General features: G+C 35.1%; 1 protein-coding gene across 1 annotated transcript in view; it reads right to left on the bottom strand.

Moving 5' to 3' along the window:
* The window catches only part of LOC149782387 (uncharacterized), a 184813-nt gene that overhangs the window by 135815 nt on the left and 33560 nt on the right, over positions 1–15438 (bottom strand). Inside the window, exon 2 of the mRNA XM_089935125.1 lies at positions 5467–5491. Within this exon, the coding sequence (XP_089791251.1) occupies positions 5467–5491 (25 nt within the window). The remainder of the gene's footprint in view (positions 1–5466; positions 5492–15438) is intronic.

Consider the following 15438-nt stretch of genomic DNA (forward strand, 5'->3'; position numbering starts at 1 on the left):
GTGGAACTAGGTGGCCTGTAAACTGAACATAAGAGTATTGGCTTTGATTGGGCATGGGTTACTTCGATCCAGATACTCTCTACCTCGATAGTCTCTAGATCAGCATGCATGGTATAACTAATTAACTCTCTACATAGAGAAGAATACCCCCACCCCAATGGATTCCCTATCTTTTTTTTAAAAGTTAAACCCCTGTATTTGGAGAGCCAAATGATCAGCATCATCGGAAAGAAAGGTTTCACATAGGCCTAAAATATCGACTGATCTAGTCTGCTGTAATATTAACTTTATCTCATTCAGTTTAGGGAGGATGTGTTGAATATTCAGGTTGATTACTTGCTTATCTCTTTTGAGGAGGCCAAGGACATGCCAATTTTGAACAGAGACTTGATTTTCAGACAAGGTAGTATGCAATGTTTTGTTTATAGGCTTGATTGATTTATTTTCATCGCCTTGATCATTTACATAAACATATGAAGATAACATACAAGATCCATATGTTGTACCATGACCACATGTAGTGGAAAGATGAGGATGTTCAATATGAGACTAATCTACATACCTACAAGAAGACATTGATACTTTAGACACTTGAGAAGCCTCAGATAGAGACGTAACTTGAACACTATCACATAGTTGTTTACATGTTAACGCGTTGCAATTTGTACACAAATTAGATAGTGCATGAAATCTGTTTTTAGAATTATAATTATGACATTGAAAAGGAACCACATATTCTAATGCATTTTGTTGCTGGATATCTGTTTCATAGGAATGTACATCATTGCCTTCTGCCTATTTGTATGTGCACAACTTTTGCTTATGTCCTAGTTTGTTACAAACGTTGCAATCCATCTGTTTTACATGCAGACACAGCTGTGTTACATTAGCAGTATGCTTGGTCCAAGATTTCCCATTTAGGCATATTCTAACATGTACATGAAATGACAGTATGTTTTTTTTGGCACAAAAAAGAATGCTAAACAATAGGCATGGGTTATGCCCAATTCCTTACACTATACATGCAGTTTGAATTTAACTAGTTCAAAGTTTAGCATTGTGATTGGATCTTACAGTTTACGGATTAAAAACGTCACGTTCGCAAAGTGTTTGGAAATTTCATGCAAACTGTCAAGGAATGGCTAATTCTGTAATTTATTTGCAATATTGATGCACAACTGATCAAATTCACAAGGAATATGCAAATTTGGTGACGTCATCAAAATGCACCAATCAGCCATCAACCCCTAGAGATTTTTGGCATTTTGGCCTGAAATGGGAATAGGAAACTCATTTTGGGTGCTACTTCTGAATACATCCAATTGCATCTGCTTCTAAGAGATGTTTGTTAAGTCAGATGCCTAGTTGTGTTAGACAGAGTATTCATTGGCTATTTCACTTGCACATTTGCAGAAGGGTAAAAGTTGGCCAATTTTGTTTTGCTTATTGAACCCATCATTTTCATGTTCTGGCTACATTCTTCTCCAAAACTGCAACTTCTTTTTTTCAAAGGTTCATCTGTCTGTTTGCAGTTCAGACCCGTATGCTTTAGATCTCAGGTCATAAGTCATAAAGTCTCAAATCTGGACACAAAATCCGATTCCAACAGCCGGCAAATTTTTGGTGTAATAGGATCAGGTCTCAATAAATAAGTTTATCCCTCTGTATTTTGTAATGTGAGTAGAAAGTCCAGATTGTATGGTATCATCACTTTGGTGTATCTTAAATGACCTCGACACTACAGAGCTTAGAAGTTGGGTAATACCTCGTGATGCATAAATGTGGTGCCAGAAGTTGATGAACTATGTATACATTTGGTGTTTTTTTTTTTTTGTTTCTTTTTTTTAAAAACAAAAGCAGATGTCATCTGGAATTTAATTTTCCTTACATCAGTGGATTACTTTCAATTAATGAATATTGTTCAAGACAAGTTCAAGTAAATGTGTAAGTTTGTTATGATTTTGTTTTAAAATACAGTAAATGTCTTCACCCTAAAGCAAAAGAAGTAGATCAATATGTTCTGATTTTTCAAAAGGTTGTATCGTCCATATATATGACTGAAATAGATATTGCTGTCAAAATGTGTTTGATTGTACATCATTCTCGACGTCTAAGGCTTTCATTAATAGGTTGTTCAAATGTCAATCTGTAAAACCCAGCCCCTCATATGGAGATGCCATCAGCATGCCGGTCAAGGTGCAGGCGTGATCTGTAGGTACTTAACGCTCTGTCATTATCGCAGAGCAAATGAGGAGATTAAGCCCAACTGTGAGGTGTGAGGTTCGGACAAATTGTGAGTTGTACTATATAAGGGTGGCCATATAAAAGGGTTACAAGTGTACAGTCTAATATTCTGATTGCATGGATGGACTAGCATATTGACAGCAGGGTAATGGCTTTGGTTCTGTGATTGGGCAGTGCTTAAACAATCCACTAGCTCAACGTCCAACACCCCTCTTTCAGATCCGGTCGTTGTGGTATTATAAGTAAAGTGCATATCAGGCCTGTAGAATACAAATCTAATTTGCCTGCGAAAACTTGTATCACACTGATAAAATGCAGAATTAAATTTTTAAGTTATTGAAAGTCTAGTAAGTTTTAATATTTATCCCATTTACCCGTATGATGATTGCCTACTAACCTTATTTATAGCAATGGCTGTAAACTTTGTGTACAAAGCATGCCCGTCACCCATGAATGGGGAACATATTGGGTGAGATACCTATAATTAGTGCTCACCTGGCTTTAATGTACATGTAATTCCACCAGCAGTAGATCAAAACTACCATTCTTAAGACCACTTTATAGTTGAAATATACTGCTTTAGAAAATGAATAAATTTATATGTAACTGAATAAAAGAGAAGAAAAATAAATCAGCATTTTTTGCAGGTTATATCCACACATTACAGCCGATAGCTAGAATCACTAGTTAGTATCAATCTACTGGGGACCAGAACTGATACAAACAGTTGATGTGACCAATGCTGTTATGTGTGTACTAGCAATTTGTTTAAGGCTAACACGTGTACACAACAAGCTGTTAACTGGTTACCTTAATCGTGTAATCTTCAGAGTTTAGGCTCAATACAGTGATGCTATTTGAGGTATTATAAATAATAAAGGGACCAAAGGTGGTCCATGATCACGTTCAATTCTTTGATTAAATACAATGGCTGCCCCTTCATGGACATTATAAAAGACCAAACAAAACTGACTTAGGAATACTGCCAAGAGTTTTATTAAGAGGGGAATGTCCCCTACACCAACCTAACAGTGGAGGGAGACAGTGCCAAAATGGGAACTGATGAGTAACGACATTATTAAAAGGTATATCCATATGTAATTCACGACTAGCATTTAATGACTTTATGTCACTTATTTGAGATCAAATATATAAGGTATCTGCATACCCAATTTAGTTTCTTATGCTAGATGATATTCTTCTCTGCTTCTTTTCACTCTGCTTCTTCAAAGCCTCTCACAACGGGAAATGGGTATATGACCCCCTTGTATCTTAATACTCATCGGTTTCGCTTGATCTAATGTTAAAAGCAGTGTGAATTATAGATGGTGAACTAAATCCTCTATTACGATCTGCTGTCTGTAATGGGAGAAACACTGCAATATTGGTCAATTTAAATAATTAGGTAACCGGTCTTTGTGATATTCGAACATATGTTTCAACAAATTGATCATATTGTCCCTAGAATGTTTCTGCTGAGGGCCACTGAAGAAGAACTGCTACATAGGTTATCATGCACAACCATTTTCATTAGTGAATGGAAAATGTTTCTTACACCACTGAGAGAAAACACAACATCCACCTCATTTGGTTCTTTCCTTACCCCGCTGTGGGTAATCAACAATATGTCTTTAAATTTTAGTTCCTTTTTTTCTTTTTCTCAGCCGCTGGTACCACATGATATGGACAAGCTGCTGATTATTTCCATGTCATTGGTTCGTGCGATGTATTCAATTTACATCTAAGCATGAGAGCTTACCTCTTTTTCTATAGTATCAACCATTGCAAATGATCTTACCATAAAGAAATCAGTTATGTTCTGCTTCGACATTCATATAACTCACTGCTTGTTAAGCTCTGTACAATTCAGTAATGACTGACCAATGGATCAGTTTGTTATACAGATGATTGTATTCAAACACTATATCTTAGTTTAGTTTGATTTAGATCACTAGCAAAATGAATCACCAATACTTCATTTGACAAACCATTATTTTAATTTTGGTCTTTAATAAAAAGAAAACAGAAAAAAATACAGTGTGCACTGAGAAAACAAATTGAAGGAACCGCAAGTGTGAGCTCACTCCAATGGTTTTGAGAAATTGCGCGATTAATGAGTTGATTGCGAGAAATCCGCAATTCCATGGCCTGGAAACATCTCTCATTTGATTTCTGCAGAAACACCTAAGTAATGCAACCCTCATTAACTCATTAACCCCGTGTACCTCATTTACGCATCAGGAGGTAGTAGCCTACTTCCGAGCTCTGTAGCGTCAAGGTCATGTATGATACACTAAAGTGGGTGGTATTATAGAATGATAGACAGATGTAACTCTACAATGATAAAAAATAATATGGATATTCTAGTTGCACTCTATAAAAGAGAGGAAAAAACGTAATATTTTGGACCCGATATTTTCCACTAAAAATGCGCCCGTGGTCGGAATCCGATTTTGTCTGGATTTTAGACGTTTTGGCCTCAGATCAAAGGCAGACCGGTCTGAACTGCACACAGACAGGCAAACCTTTGCAAAACGTAAGATAATAACTCCAAAGTTTACCCTTTTGCCCATGTGTGAGAGAAACAGCCACTGAAAAATGTTTCTATTACAACTAGCCATTAGGTTAACCGGAAATCTCTTGGAAGTCGATTATTAGGATGTATTCAAAAATAGCTCCAAAAATGTGTTTCCTACTCGCATTTCAGGTGAAAACGACAAAAAACGTCAGGGGTTAATGAGTTAAAAATATTAATCAGCAAATCTGAGCACCATCAAAAAATTTCACTATAACTGTATAAAACAATACATGCTTCCAATGCTAACATCAATACTGCTGATCTAATTAGTAAGGATGATATTAAAAGAACAATTGGATAAATGTTGACATCTGGACCTGATGAAAAACATTTTGATTTAGGTAAAATATTTTGTGATCTGAATAAACAGACAAGCAAGTTTAATATGGTTTGGTTAAATCTTTTCGTATTTAAAGTACAGCGTTTGAAATGTTCTGTAAAAATTAAAAGTGAAAAAATAGGGCACTTTTGGGCACATCGAGCTGGAGTTAGAGCGTGTGGAATTCGAGTCTGGGCATGTGATTATTTTCAAGTCACTAGCCCCGAGCCTGTGTATGAAAAATACAAAACAAAAACATTCTTTGCGTATTTATATACCTTTCAAACTCTGCATCTTTATGGTAAGGTTCTTTAAAGATACTTACAATATATAGTGAGACTTTTGTTGCGCTCGTCCCAAAGTCAATACTACAACGATAGATTCCTCCATCAGCTGTGACCAAAGAGGATATAGTCAAGTTGAATCCAGTTGGAGTTTTTGTTTTAGTGTATCTGCTGGATGAAATGTCCATAAGAGAACCTCCCCGATACCATTCAACAGAAGAGTCAGCAATGGGATTAATGTCCTGACATTGCAAAACAATACTTTCTTCAATGTATCCAATGCTGTTAAAGTCAATTGTTACAGTACCTGTAAAACGATGTATTAAAGACTTAAAGGTATTCATCCGTTTAGAACTGGTAAATACAATAAACATTTCATAATACACCAGTCACATTCAACCCATCATATATTGATTTAAATTCATTCACAAACATTAGTGTGATTAATAATTTAAAAAATAAAGATTGGCACAAAAAGGTCGGGTTTTTTTAAACATCTTAGGCATTGTACTCTATAATCAAAGAGAAACAAAGGTTAGAAACAAATCACCTAGTTTGCTGGTTTCGCTTCTTTACGTTATTTAGTTTAAGAACATAAAGTTATAACAAAAATTGGGGGCTCATCAGGATCTTAATTTCTTAAAAACGGTTTAAATATTAAAAATGTTTCCTCAAAATTAATTTCTTTCTCAAATTAACACATTCAATTAATCTTTAGTGAAACCAACATGTATTCACATTGTCATCTGAGGTTGTTAAATCATAACCAGAAGGGGTCTGAGTCTAATAAATGGGATGAGTTGCTTGAGCTTGCCAGACATAAAATTTTGAAAGTAAAATCATCTTCAACAAAGCCAGAACTAAAATGTTTTTGTTTAGTATTTGGTGGGAAAGCAAAGTTTGGATGACAGTATGTTGGGTTTGATTAGTAAATCTGTTTGTAACTTTATAAAGGAAATCAAACCAGATGTAATTGGAATCAACAAAGTTTGAGCTTCAGAAAGAAAAGGAAATGCAGTGATCAGCTGGGCTGATCAAATTTCGTTTTCCCCCAACTGTCTAAAACAAGTGGTTTCTAAAACTCCTCTTATCCCACCTCACTTTTTACTTGTCCCAAAATTGTAATCATTTGTCAAGATTTCGATTTGGATTGTCCAAGATCCTCTCTTCAATAATAGTACAGTATGCAAGTGATCATGGAACAGTAGGTTTATCTGTGATTGGATCGAACTGTTCCTTATCAGAGCCCATAACATAATAATACTAATAACAATAACAATAATAGTAATAATAATAATAATAATAATAATAATAATAATAATAATAATAATAATTAAAAATAATAATGCTTCATTATTGATGGTGGCTCATAAGTCAAGGACTATTCTCCCTTGAGGCATTGTTCAGGAGAGTATAACACTTTACATTAAATGAAGATAGCAATAATTACTGTTTATTTTAAGATGTTTAGTATTAAAATACTAAATTCCATTATCTATTAGAAACATATACATGCTCATGATGTCTCATTCATAAATACTCTAAAAAAATTGGAAGATTTTACATGTAGTGGAAGATTGTTCTACAGAACTGTACCAGAGTATTGGAAGCTCTTTTTAGGTTGCTCTGTTCTTGGATTTTGGTGCTAGGTTTCCAGTGTATATTGATCTCAACTGGTATGGTTTTGATAAAGACCTGAATAAGTCTAAAGGTATACTCTGATGCAGTTCCATGTAGACATTTATATAAACAACTGCCTTGTGAAAATCTGTCCTGTCATATAATGTAAGTCATTTGAGTTCTGTAAACAATGCTTTGGAGGGATGATCAATAGATGCATCTAAAATTACACGTGCTGCTAGTTTCTGAAGTTTATAAATCCAGTCATACTCAGATTAGCACAGTTTCCCCATACATTTGAACAATGATCAATTGTTGGAGGAATATATGACTTGTAGTATAGATTTCAAGTTTCCAAAGGTAAATATTTCTTGATTCTGCTGGGTAGTGCAATTTTGGATGAATGTGTTTTACTAAGCTTATATGTAAGTTCTGCTTGGCACGGGTGGTACTTTCTAAAGCCTGATTGTGCTTTGTGAAAAGGAAAGTATCTTTCAAAAAATGTATAGACCTGAATGACTGCATGCTTTTCAAATAATTCTGACAATACAGGTAGAATTGATATTGATCTGTAATTCCCTGGATCCTCCTCTTCTCCTTTCTTAAAGACTGGTGTAACCTTTGCACATTTCAGTGTTTCTGGAAAATTACCACTCATTATACTTAAGTTTATTTTATGCGTTATTAACTTTGTTATTACTGGTGCAGCACTTTTAAGAATTCATGGACCAATACCATCCAATCCAGAGGATTTATTAATATTCACTTTAATTAGCATATCAAAAACATCAGCTTCACTAGCAATATCTATCGAAAAATAGTTATCATGAGGAATTTTAGCTCTTATAAATTATAGGAGAGCATCAAGTTCGCTTGGGCTGTTTTTCTGGTTCTGTATAATGTTACTGGATATGCGTATGAAGAAATTGTTGAACATTTCCACCATATCTTGTACAGATGTTGATATATCCTCGATTTGCATAAGTCGGAGGGGGCGGGGGTGAAACAATTGTTCTTGGTTGGGTTCAACTCTTTTAGATGTTTCCACAATGTCTTGGAACTCTTACTTACATTCACAGCCTGTTTATGGTAGTTCTCGTTTGCTTTATGTATCAGGTGCTTAGTTTTATTCCTCCATTTTCTATAGCTTTTCATGTCTTTTGTCTTGTGGAAATAATCTCATAGGTACCTAGCCTCAGTGATCTCAGTGGTAATCCACTTGGGTGTAAGTTGGTGTTTAACCCTTTTCGGTTTAATTGGAGCATGCTTGTCTAAGGCTGCATCTGATTCCATTTGTCTAAGGCAGTGTTGACATCAGCTATATTACAAACTGACTGAAAGGGTTTGCAAACTAAATAATTTGAGTACATTTCGTCATCAAACTGTTTAAAGTCCCTACATTGTTTTTCAATGTGATGACCATTCATAGATGATTTAGGAACATGTATACAGACTTGGTAGTGGTCACTCAGTCCATAAATTGGCACACTAATATCACTTATATTTTCAGGTTTATTAGTACAGACATGATCAATGATAGTGACACTTTTATATGTTACTCTAGTTGGGGTGTTAATTAACTGAGTAAAATTATAAGTTTCAAAGTTACTTATCCATGTTAATGGTGGAGTTTACATATAGTCAATGTTAAATCACATAATATAATAGTTTCTCACTCCTCCTATAGTAATGCCTTTTGAATTTGCACCTCAAATATATCAATCCAATCAGCAGTGGATCTAGGTGGCCTGTAAACTGAACATAAGAGTATTGGATTTGATTGGCAAGAGTTACTTCAATCCACATACTCTCTACCCCAATAGTCTCTAGATGAACACGTCTGTTATAACTAATGAAAATATCTACATGGAGAAGAACACCCCACCCCCACGGATTCCTTATCTTTTCCTTAAAAGTTGAACCCCTGTATTTGGAGAGCCATCAGTATCATCAGAAAGAAAGGTTTCACATAGACCTAGAATATTGACTGCTCTAGTTTGCTGTAATATTAACTTTATCTCATTCGGTTTAGGTAGGATGTGTTGGATATTTAGGTTGATTACTTGGAGACCTCTTTTGAGGGGGCCAAAGACATGACAATTTTGAACTGAGGATCGATTTTCAGACAAGGTAGTATGCAATGTATTGTTTTTAGACTTGATAGATTTCTTTTCATCGCCTTGATTATTTACATAAACACATGAAGAAGATAACATACAATATCCATCTGTTGTACCATGACCACATGTAGTGGATACATGAGAATGTTCAATAAGAGACTGATTTACATACCTACAAGAAGACATTGACATATCAGACACTTGTGGAGCCTCAGGGGGAGAAGTAACTTGAACGCTATCACATAGTTGTTTACATGTTATCAAGCTGCACTTTGCACACAAATCAGAGTGTGCCTGAAACCTGTTTATATAATTATAATTATTACATTGAAAAGTAATCACATATTCTAATGCATTTTGTTGCTGGATATGTGTTTCATAGGAATGTACATCATTGACATCTACCTATTGGTATGTGCACAACGTTTGCTTATGTCCTAGTTTGTTACAGACGTGGCAATGAATCTGTTTTCCATGCAGAGACCGCTGTGTTACATGACCAGAGAAAGTTAACTATTGAGGTACGGATTCATTGGTACAAAGTGCTCTCTGGTGTGCTCTAACAAGATTCCATTGCCTATATACACCTATAAGGTGGATGGCTATCTCACCCGAGGGGTTTTCCACAACATGTTGGAGAACTGTTTGTTGTTAAGGGTGTACTTAAGAAGACCCTGACGTGCATGTTCAGTTACTCTGGGTTGGGGTGAAACACCTGCAATCGTGGTTGCTTAGGGCAGATAATGGGATATTTCAATTTCTGGTGAATCTGTTGTGAGATTGGTGAGGTTTGTCCAAGATTTCCCATTTGATTGGAGAAATCAGCACAATGAGACACCCTGATTCTTTTGATTCATGCATCACATTCAGAATATGGGGTGCTGGATAAATGTATACTCTTATATTACGTGTTTGGCTCAAATAAACAGTAACAAAAGAAAGAGTGAAAACAACAAGCTTTGAAAAAATTAACAAATGATTTATTTCCCTGAAAAATTACTGTAAAAATGAAGAGAAAAAAAAACTTACGATTTTAAGAATCAAATCCATAAATAATCCAAGAATAATCCACGAATAAAATTCTAGAAGTTCTAATAATGAAATATTCTAATGAATTCAATTCCGAGTCCCGATGAAGAATCCAAGATGGAAGGCGATGATGTATGTTGCATCCTAAACAGTGTTATTGTCTTCAGTTCCTTGAAGAAACACAAGAAATAACACTCCAGTGTTGGAAATCCGAATACATTTTTTTAAGAACTGTCTTTGTTCAATAATTCTGTATGAACACTCAATATATTTCCAGAGAAACGAATTAATCTTTTAGAATCCAAATAATCTGAAGAAAAAGTTAACACATAACTCAAAAGTGGCTATAGCAGAATAAAACGACATGATATGAAGTGTTTTAAGCCCAGACTGAGATTATTTCTCTAAAACAATGGTTATACAGTTATTTTGAGATGCACAATGGGTACCAGTATAAGGGCCAAGGGATCATGTTTAAATCACATACTCTATGAATGACCCTGACAAAAACCAATGTTTTTTCTCTAAGAATAAATAAAAAAAGTTTACTTCACTGAAACTATTTACAACTTTAGGGTCAAAAATCAAATACAACCTCGATCTCACCCTTATTATTCCCACAATAAAAATAAATAAAAAAGAAATTGTTCACATGGCTGCTACTAATTCTGAATTAAGGTCGGGAACTAGGTCAGCTTTAAGGGTTTACAAATGAACAAAGTCAAATTATCTTCTGGAATTTTTTTTCCAAAATCACGTAAACAAAATTATATTATAATAGCATGTAATAGAATAACAAATTTAAACACGACAAAGGAACAAAAACATTAAAATAAATATATATTAAATCAGAGATATGTAACACCTCTCACCATAAAGAGAAAGAACGATTTACATGACAAAGTTTAGTTTTATTTTTACCATAGACTAAGTGTACATAAGTTTAAAAAGAACTCTTATCAATTACACACAGTGTACATAAAATAATACATTGTTATATACAGGAAAGTGCATCTGCTATTAAACTATCTTTCATCTTGATGTGCTTGATGTCAATATCATATTCCTGTCACAACAGACTCGACCTTAATAGTCTTTGATTTTTATTTTTCATCTTGCCGATGAAAGTAAGGGGGTTGTGGTCACTAAACACGATCGAAAAAGGATATGAACTAATGTAAATTTCAAAATGTTGTAATGCCAATATCAAAGACAAATTTCCTTCTCAATTGTTTTATAATTTCTATGGTGCTTATTTAATTTCTAAGAAAAAAGCACACTGAATGATCAATGCCATTTTCATCTTCTTGAACCAGAAATGCTCCAACCCCAACATCGCTTGCATCAACAAAAAACTTAAATGATTGGCTGAAATTTGGAGCTGTAAAAACTGGTGCACTTTTAAGTATGGCTGTTAACTTGACAAAAGCCTCCTGACATTTTTCAGTCCAAAGGAACTTGTTTTTCTTACTCATTAAATTTGGCAGGGGTTCAGCAATTATAGAAAAATTGGAACAAAATTTCCGATAGTATCCAGCCATACCTAAAAATTATATCAATTGCTTTTTCTTTAAAGGCCCACAGAATTCAGATATAGCCTTGACCTTACTTGGCATATATTGGCTTAACTTGTCCATGTCTCACGATATGTCCTAGAAAAGTTACACTAGTACAGCAGAACTCACTTTTAGATAAATTAGTTGTCAAACATGCATCTGTGAGTCTGTCAATGAATTTCTGAATTGTTGCTAAATGTTCTTTCCAGGTGTCGTTGTAAATGATGACATCATCGATGTAAGCACCACAATTTTCTAGACTAGAGGTGATCATATTCCTGAGAAGCTAAAATGTTCTTCGCGACCCTTTCATCACAAACAGCATTAATTAATATTGGTAAAGTCCATCTGGAGTCACGAATGCCAAAATTTCCTTTGCTCTTTCCGTTAGTGGAGTTTGCCAAAATCCTTTCAGAAGGTCAACTTTGTTGAAATACTTGGCATTTCTGATCTTATCAATACAGTCATCGATTGTTGGTAATGGAAACGAAACTGCTTTTATGACACTATTCAACTTCCTATAATCAGTGCACATACGGAAAGTTTTATCTGGTTTTGGAACAAGTATGCATGGTGAACTCCAGTGACTTTTACTGGGCTTTATAAAATCATTATCCAGCAAATACTGAATTTCTTTTTTCAAGTATTCCTGTTTGAGAGGGTTCATCCTGTACGGGTGTTGTTTCACATGTTTGGAATTTACAATTTAAACGTCATGGAAAATGTTGTTCGTCCTTGTAGAAACATCTGGAAATAAGTGCCCATATTCAAATAATAACTGTTAAGGTTCATTTCTTTCTTGCTCTTGCAAATGAGAAAGTTTCTGGTCCAGATCTTTCATAATTTCTGAATTCCGAAGATTTGTCACTCCTATATTAGTAGAATCCGATGATATTCCTTCACTCAAATCTTCACTGAGTGGGACAGGTACAACAAAATTCATTGCATGTTTAACCTGGCACCCCTATAATTTATATAGATCCCAGGACCACTCATAATATAACTCATTCATTTTCTTTTTAACTTTGTAAGGGCCGTAATATCTCGACTGAAGAAAAATCTGAAGAATGACAGAAAGAGAGAGAAACACATTATTATCAAACTCGAAAGTTCTCTCCACTGTAGTTTCGTCAAACCATAATTTCACCTATGACTTGAATTGTTGGAATTGAAATTCAAGCAATATAGGCTGGCAAGTTCCAGACCTAAAATTTTACCCTTGACACGATTGGACAGATGTGGGAAGGCCAAACTGAGTAAAGAACTGTATCAAAGTTTTAATATTCCTCAAATTGATTGCCCCTGGAAACTTTGTTGACGCACATATAATGGTCAACAGGTATTAGTTACTTGACTTGGTCTTAGGTGAGGGATCAATATAATCTACCATACTGCTACTAAATGGTTGATCGAAGGCAGGAAAAGGTTGTAGATGAGCCTTAGGAATCTTCTGATTGGGTTTTCCTACCATTTGACAAGTATGACAAGATCTGCAGTATTTACAAACATCACTTGTAATTTTTGGCCAATAGAAGTGAGTCAAAATTTTGTGATAGTTTTATTAATCCCTAAATGACCAGCCAAAAGAGTTTCATGGGCCAGACTAAGTATTTCCTGTCTGTAAGGTTTCGTAACTGCAATTTGATAGTTCACTGACCACTCATTACCAGCAGGTACCTCGGGAAGTCTCCATTTACTCATAAGAATTCCATTTCTAACGAAGTAACAGACAGGATCTTCAGTGGCTTCAGTTTCACTAATGGCTCTTTGAAACAAACAGGAGATTTTAAGATCTTTTACCTGTTCGATGACAAGTGATTGTCGCTTGATACCCTGATTAGAATAAAGAGAATGGATAGATAAAGAAGGATTACTGTGATCAATACCCTTTGATTGATCCAAACAAGGAGTGAAAGTGACCTCATCAAAAGCCTGACCAATAAATGTGTCAGCTAAAGGAATACTTTAATATTAGTATCATTTTCAAGAGCTGTCTTTTGCAATAGCTATGGTAACTGCGCAAGCTGGGAACAAATCAGGGAATTCTTTTTCAATTGGATTCACTTTCTGATTGAAGCAAGGCCGGTTATTTACAAGTGGATTAACCACAACCTTGTCTCCAGCTAGGTTGCTGCCTAGTAATAAATGTATGCCCTCAACGGGTCAAACAGACACTGTATCGACTTCACGGGTCCTAAGACTAAGTCGGATGACAAATTTACACAATAGAGAGGAACATTAACAAAGCCGCACTCTACTCCCTAAAAAAGAACACTCTCATTAGAAGAAGACTTCTCTGAAAAAGATAAAGTAACTGACAATAAAATATTTTGAGAAGCCTTGATATGAATGGTTCATAAATCTCCATACTAAAATCAGGCTGGGATTTACTAGGCCCAACAAATGTATTGCTTTCAATACATGACCGTGACCTTGACCTCTTAGAAATAAGAGCATTTGTAATAGGTCTGTCTTGATCCTAGTGCCTATTATTCAATCTGTAGCAATCAGAAATAGCATGTCCTTTCTCTTGCAATAGGTACAAGTAGGAAGAGAGTATGATCTTGAATCAAGCATAACAGAATCTTGATTTTTTTTATAGACGTTGTGCCAGTTTCAGTTTTAGAAGGTCCTGTATAAGGATAAAATGCTTTTCTGTCAGAAGATTGTTGCGTAGAAGTCTTATTTACAAAAGGAACTTTATGAGTTAAAGAATACTCATCATCAGCACGAGCAGCATTTTCCAAGGTTTATATTTGATGCTCGTAAAGATAAGTCCTAATGTCACTATGGACACAAATTGTGAACTCTTCAAGTAATACAAGTTGTTTGAAATTTTCATAATTGTGTTCAACTTTCTTAGCTAAGCACCATCTATCAAATAACTGCTCTTTTTCTCTAGCAACTTCGACATGTAATAGAATAAAAATCATTTAAACCTGATAAACAATAAAATTAACAATAAACAATAAAATTAAAATAAATATAAATAAATAGATAAACCTTGATTGTCACTGAGAACACCACTTTAGAAAATTGCAAACAATACAAAGGTCTGAGAACTTGTTCTTCTTTTCTGTTTGAGATAAATCCCCAATGTCAGGTTATCAGATAGAATACAAATTATATTCCTATGTAGGTTCACCAGCCATCAATAAGCCTGTGGAGGCCACATTCCAAAATTGTTGGAGACTTGCTCCCCCAGTCTCGTTTTCGCATATGTAGCTGTCGTGAGTGGCAGAGGTTGTGCTTGCAGCGGTATCACACACACAAATCCAAAGGGGTTTCCCTGCTTCTGATATGCAATATCGTATTGTTGCAGATTGTGAGAGCTGATCCAAAGGTCAAAGGTTTGATTTCCATTTGGACCACATACTCATTGTTATTGGAGCCCACTAATCCAACCAAGGACTAAGATGTCCACAACAAAGGAGAGCAACAATTGGCAGACAAAGGAATTGTCTAGCAGATGAACTGGTCCATACAGGAAATGAGCCTGCCATTGCATGAATTCAATTCTTGTTCCTGAGGAAAACATTCTTTTTACTTGAAGATTGATTCCAGACCTAGCTGACCAAATCTTGAAAGGGTGCGAGGTCAGAGATGTACTTGCTGACAGGAATATTCAGAATGAGAGGAAGGTAACATATGGATTCGTGCTTTGCTCCAAAATAAAACAAGTCTGTTG

The sequence above is a fragment of the Sinohyriopsis cumingii genome, chromosome 15 (genome assembly GCF_028554795.1).
Source record: "Sinohyriopsis cumingii isolate HCF-2022 chromosome 15, ASM2855479v2, whole genome shotgun sequence".
Taxonomy (NCBI): domain Eukaryota; kingdom Metazoa; phylum Mollusca; class Bivalvia; order Unionida; family Unionidae; genus Sinohyriopsis; species Sinohyriopsis cumingii.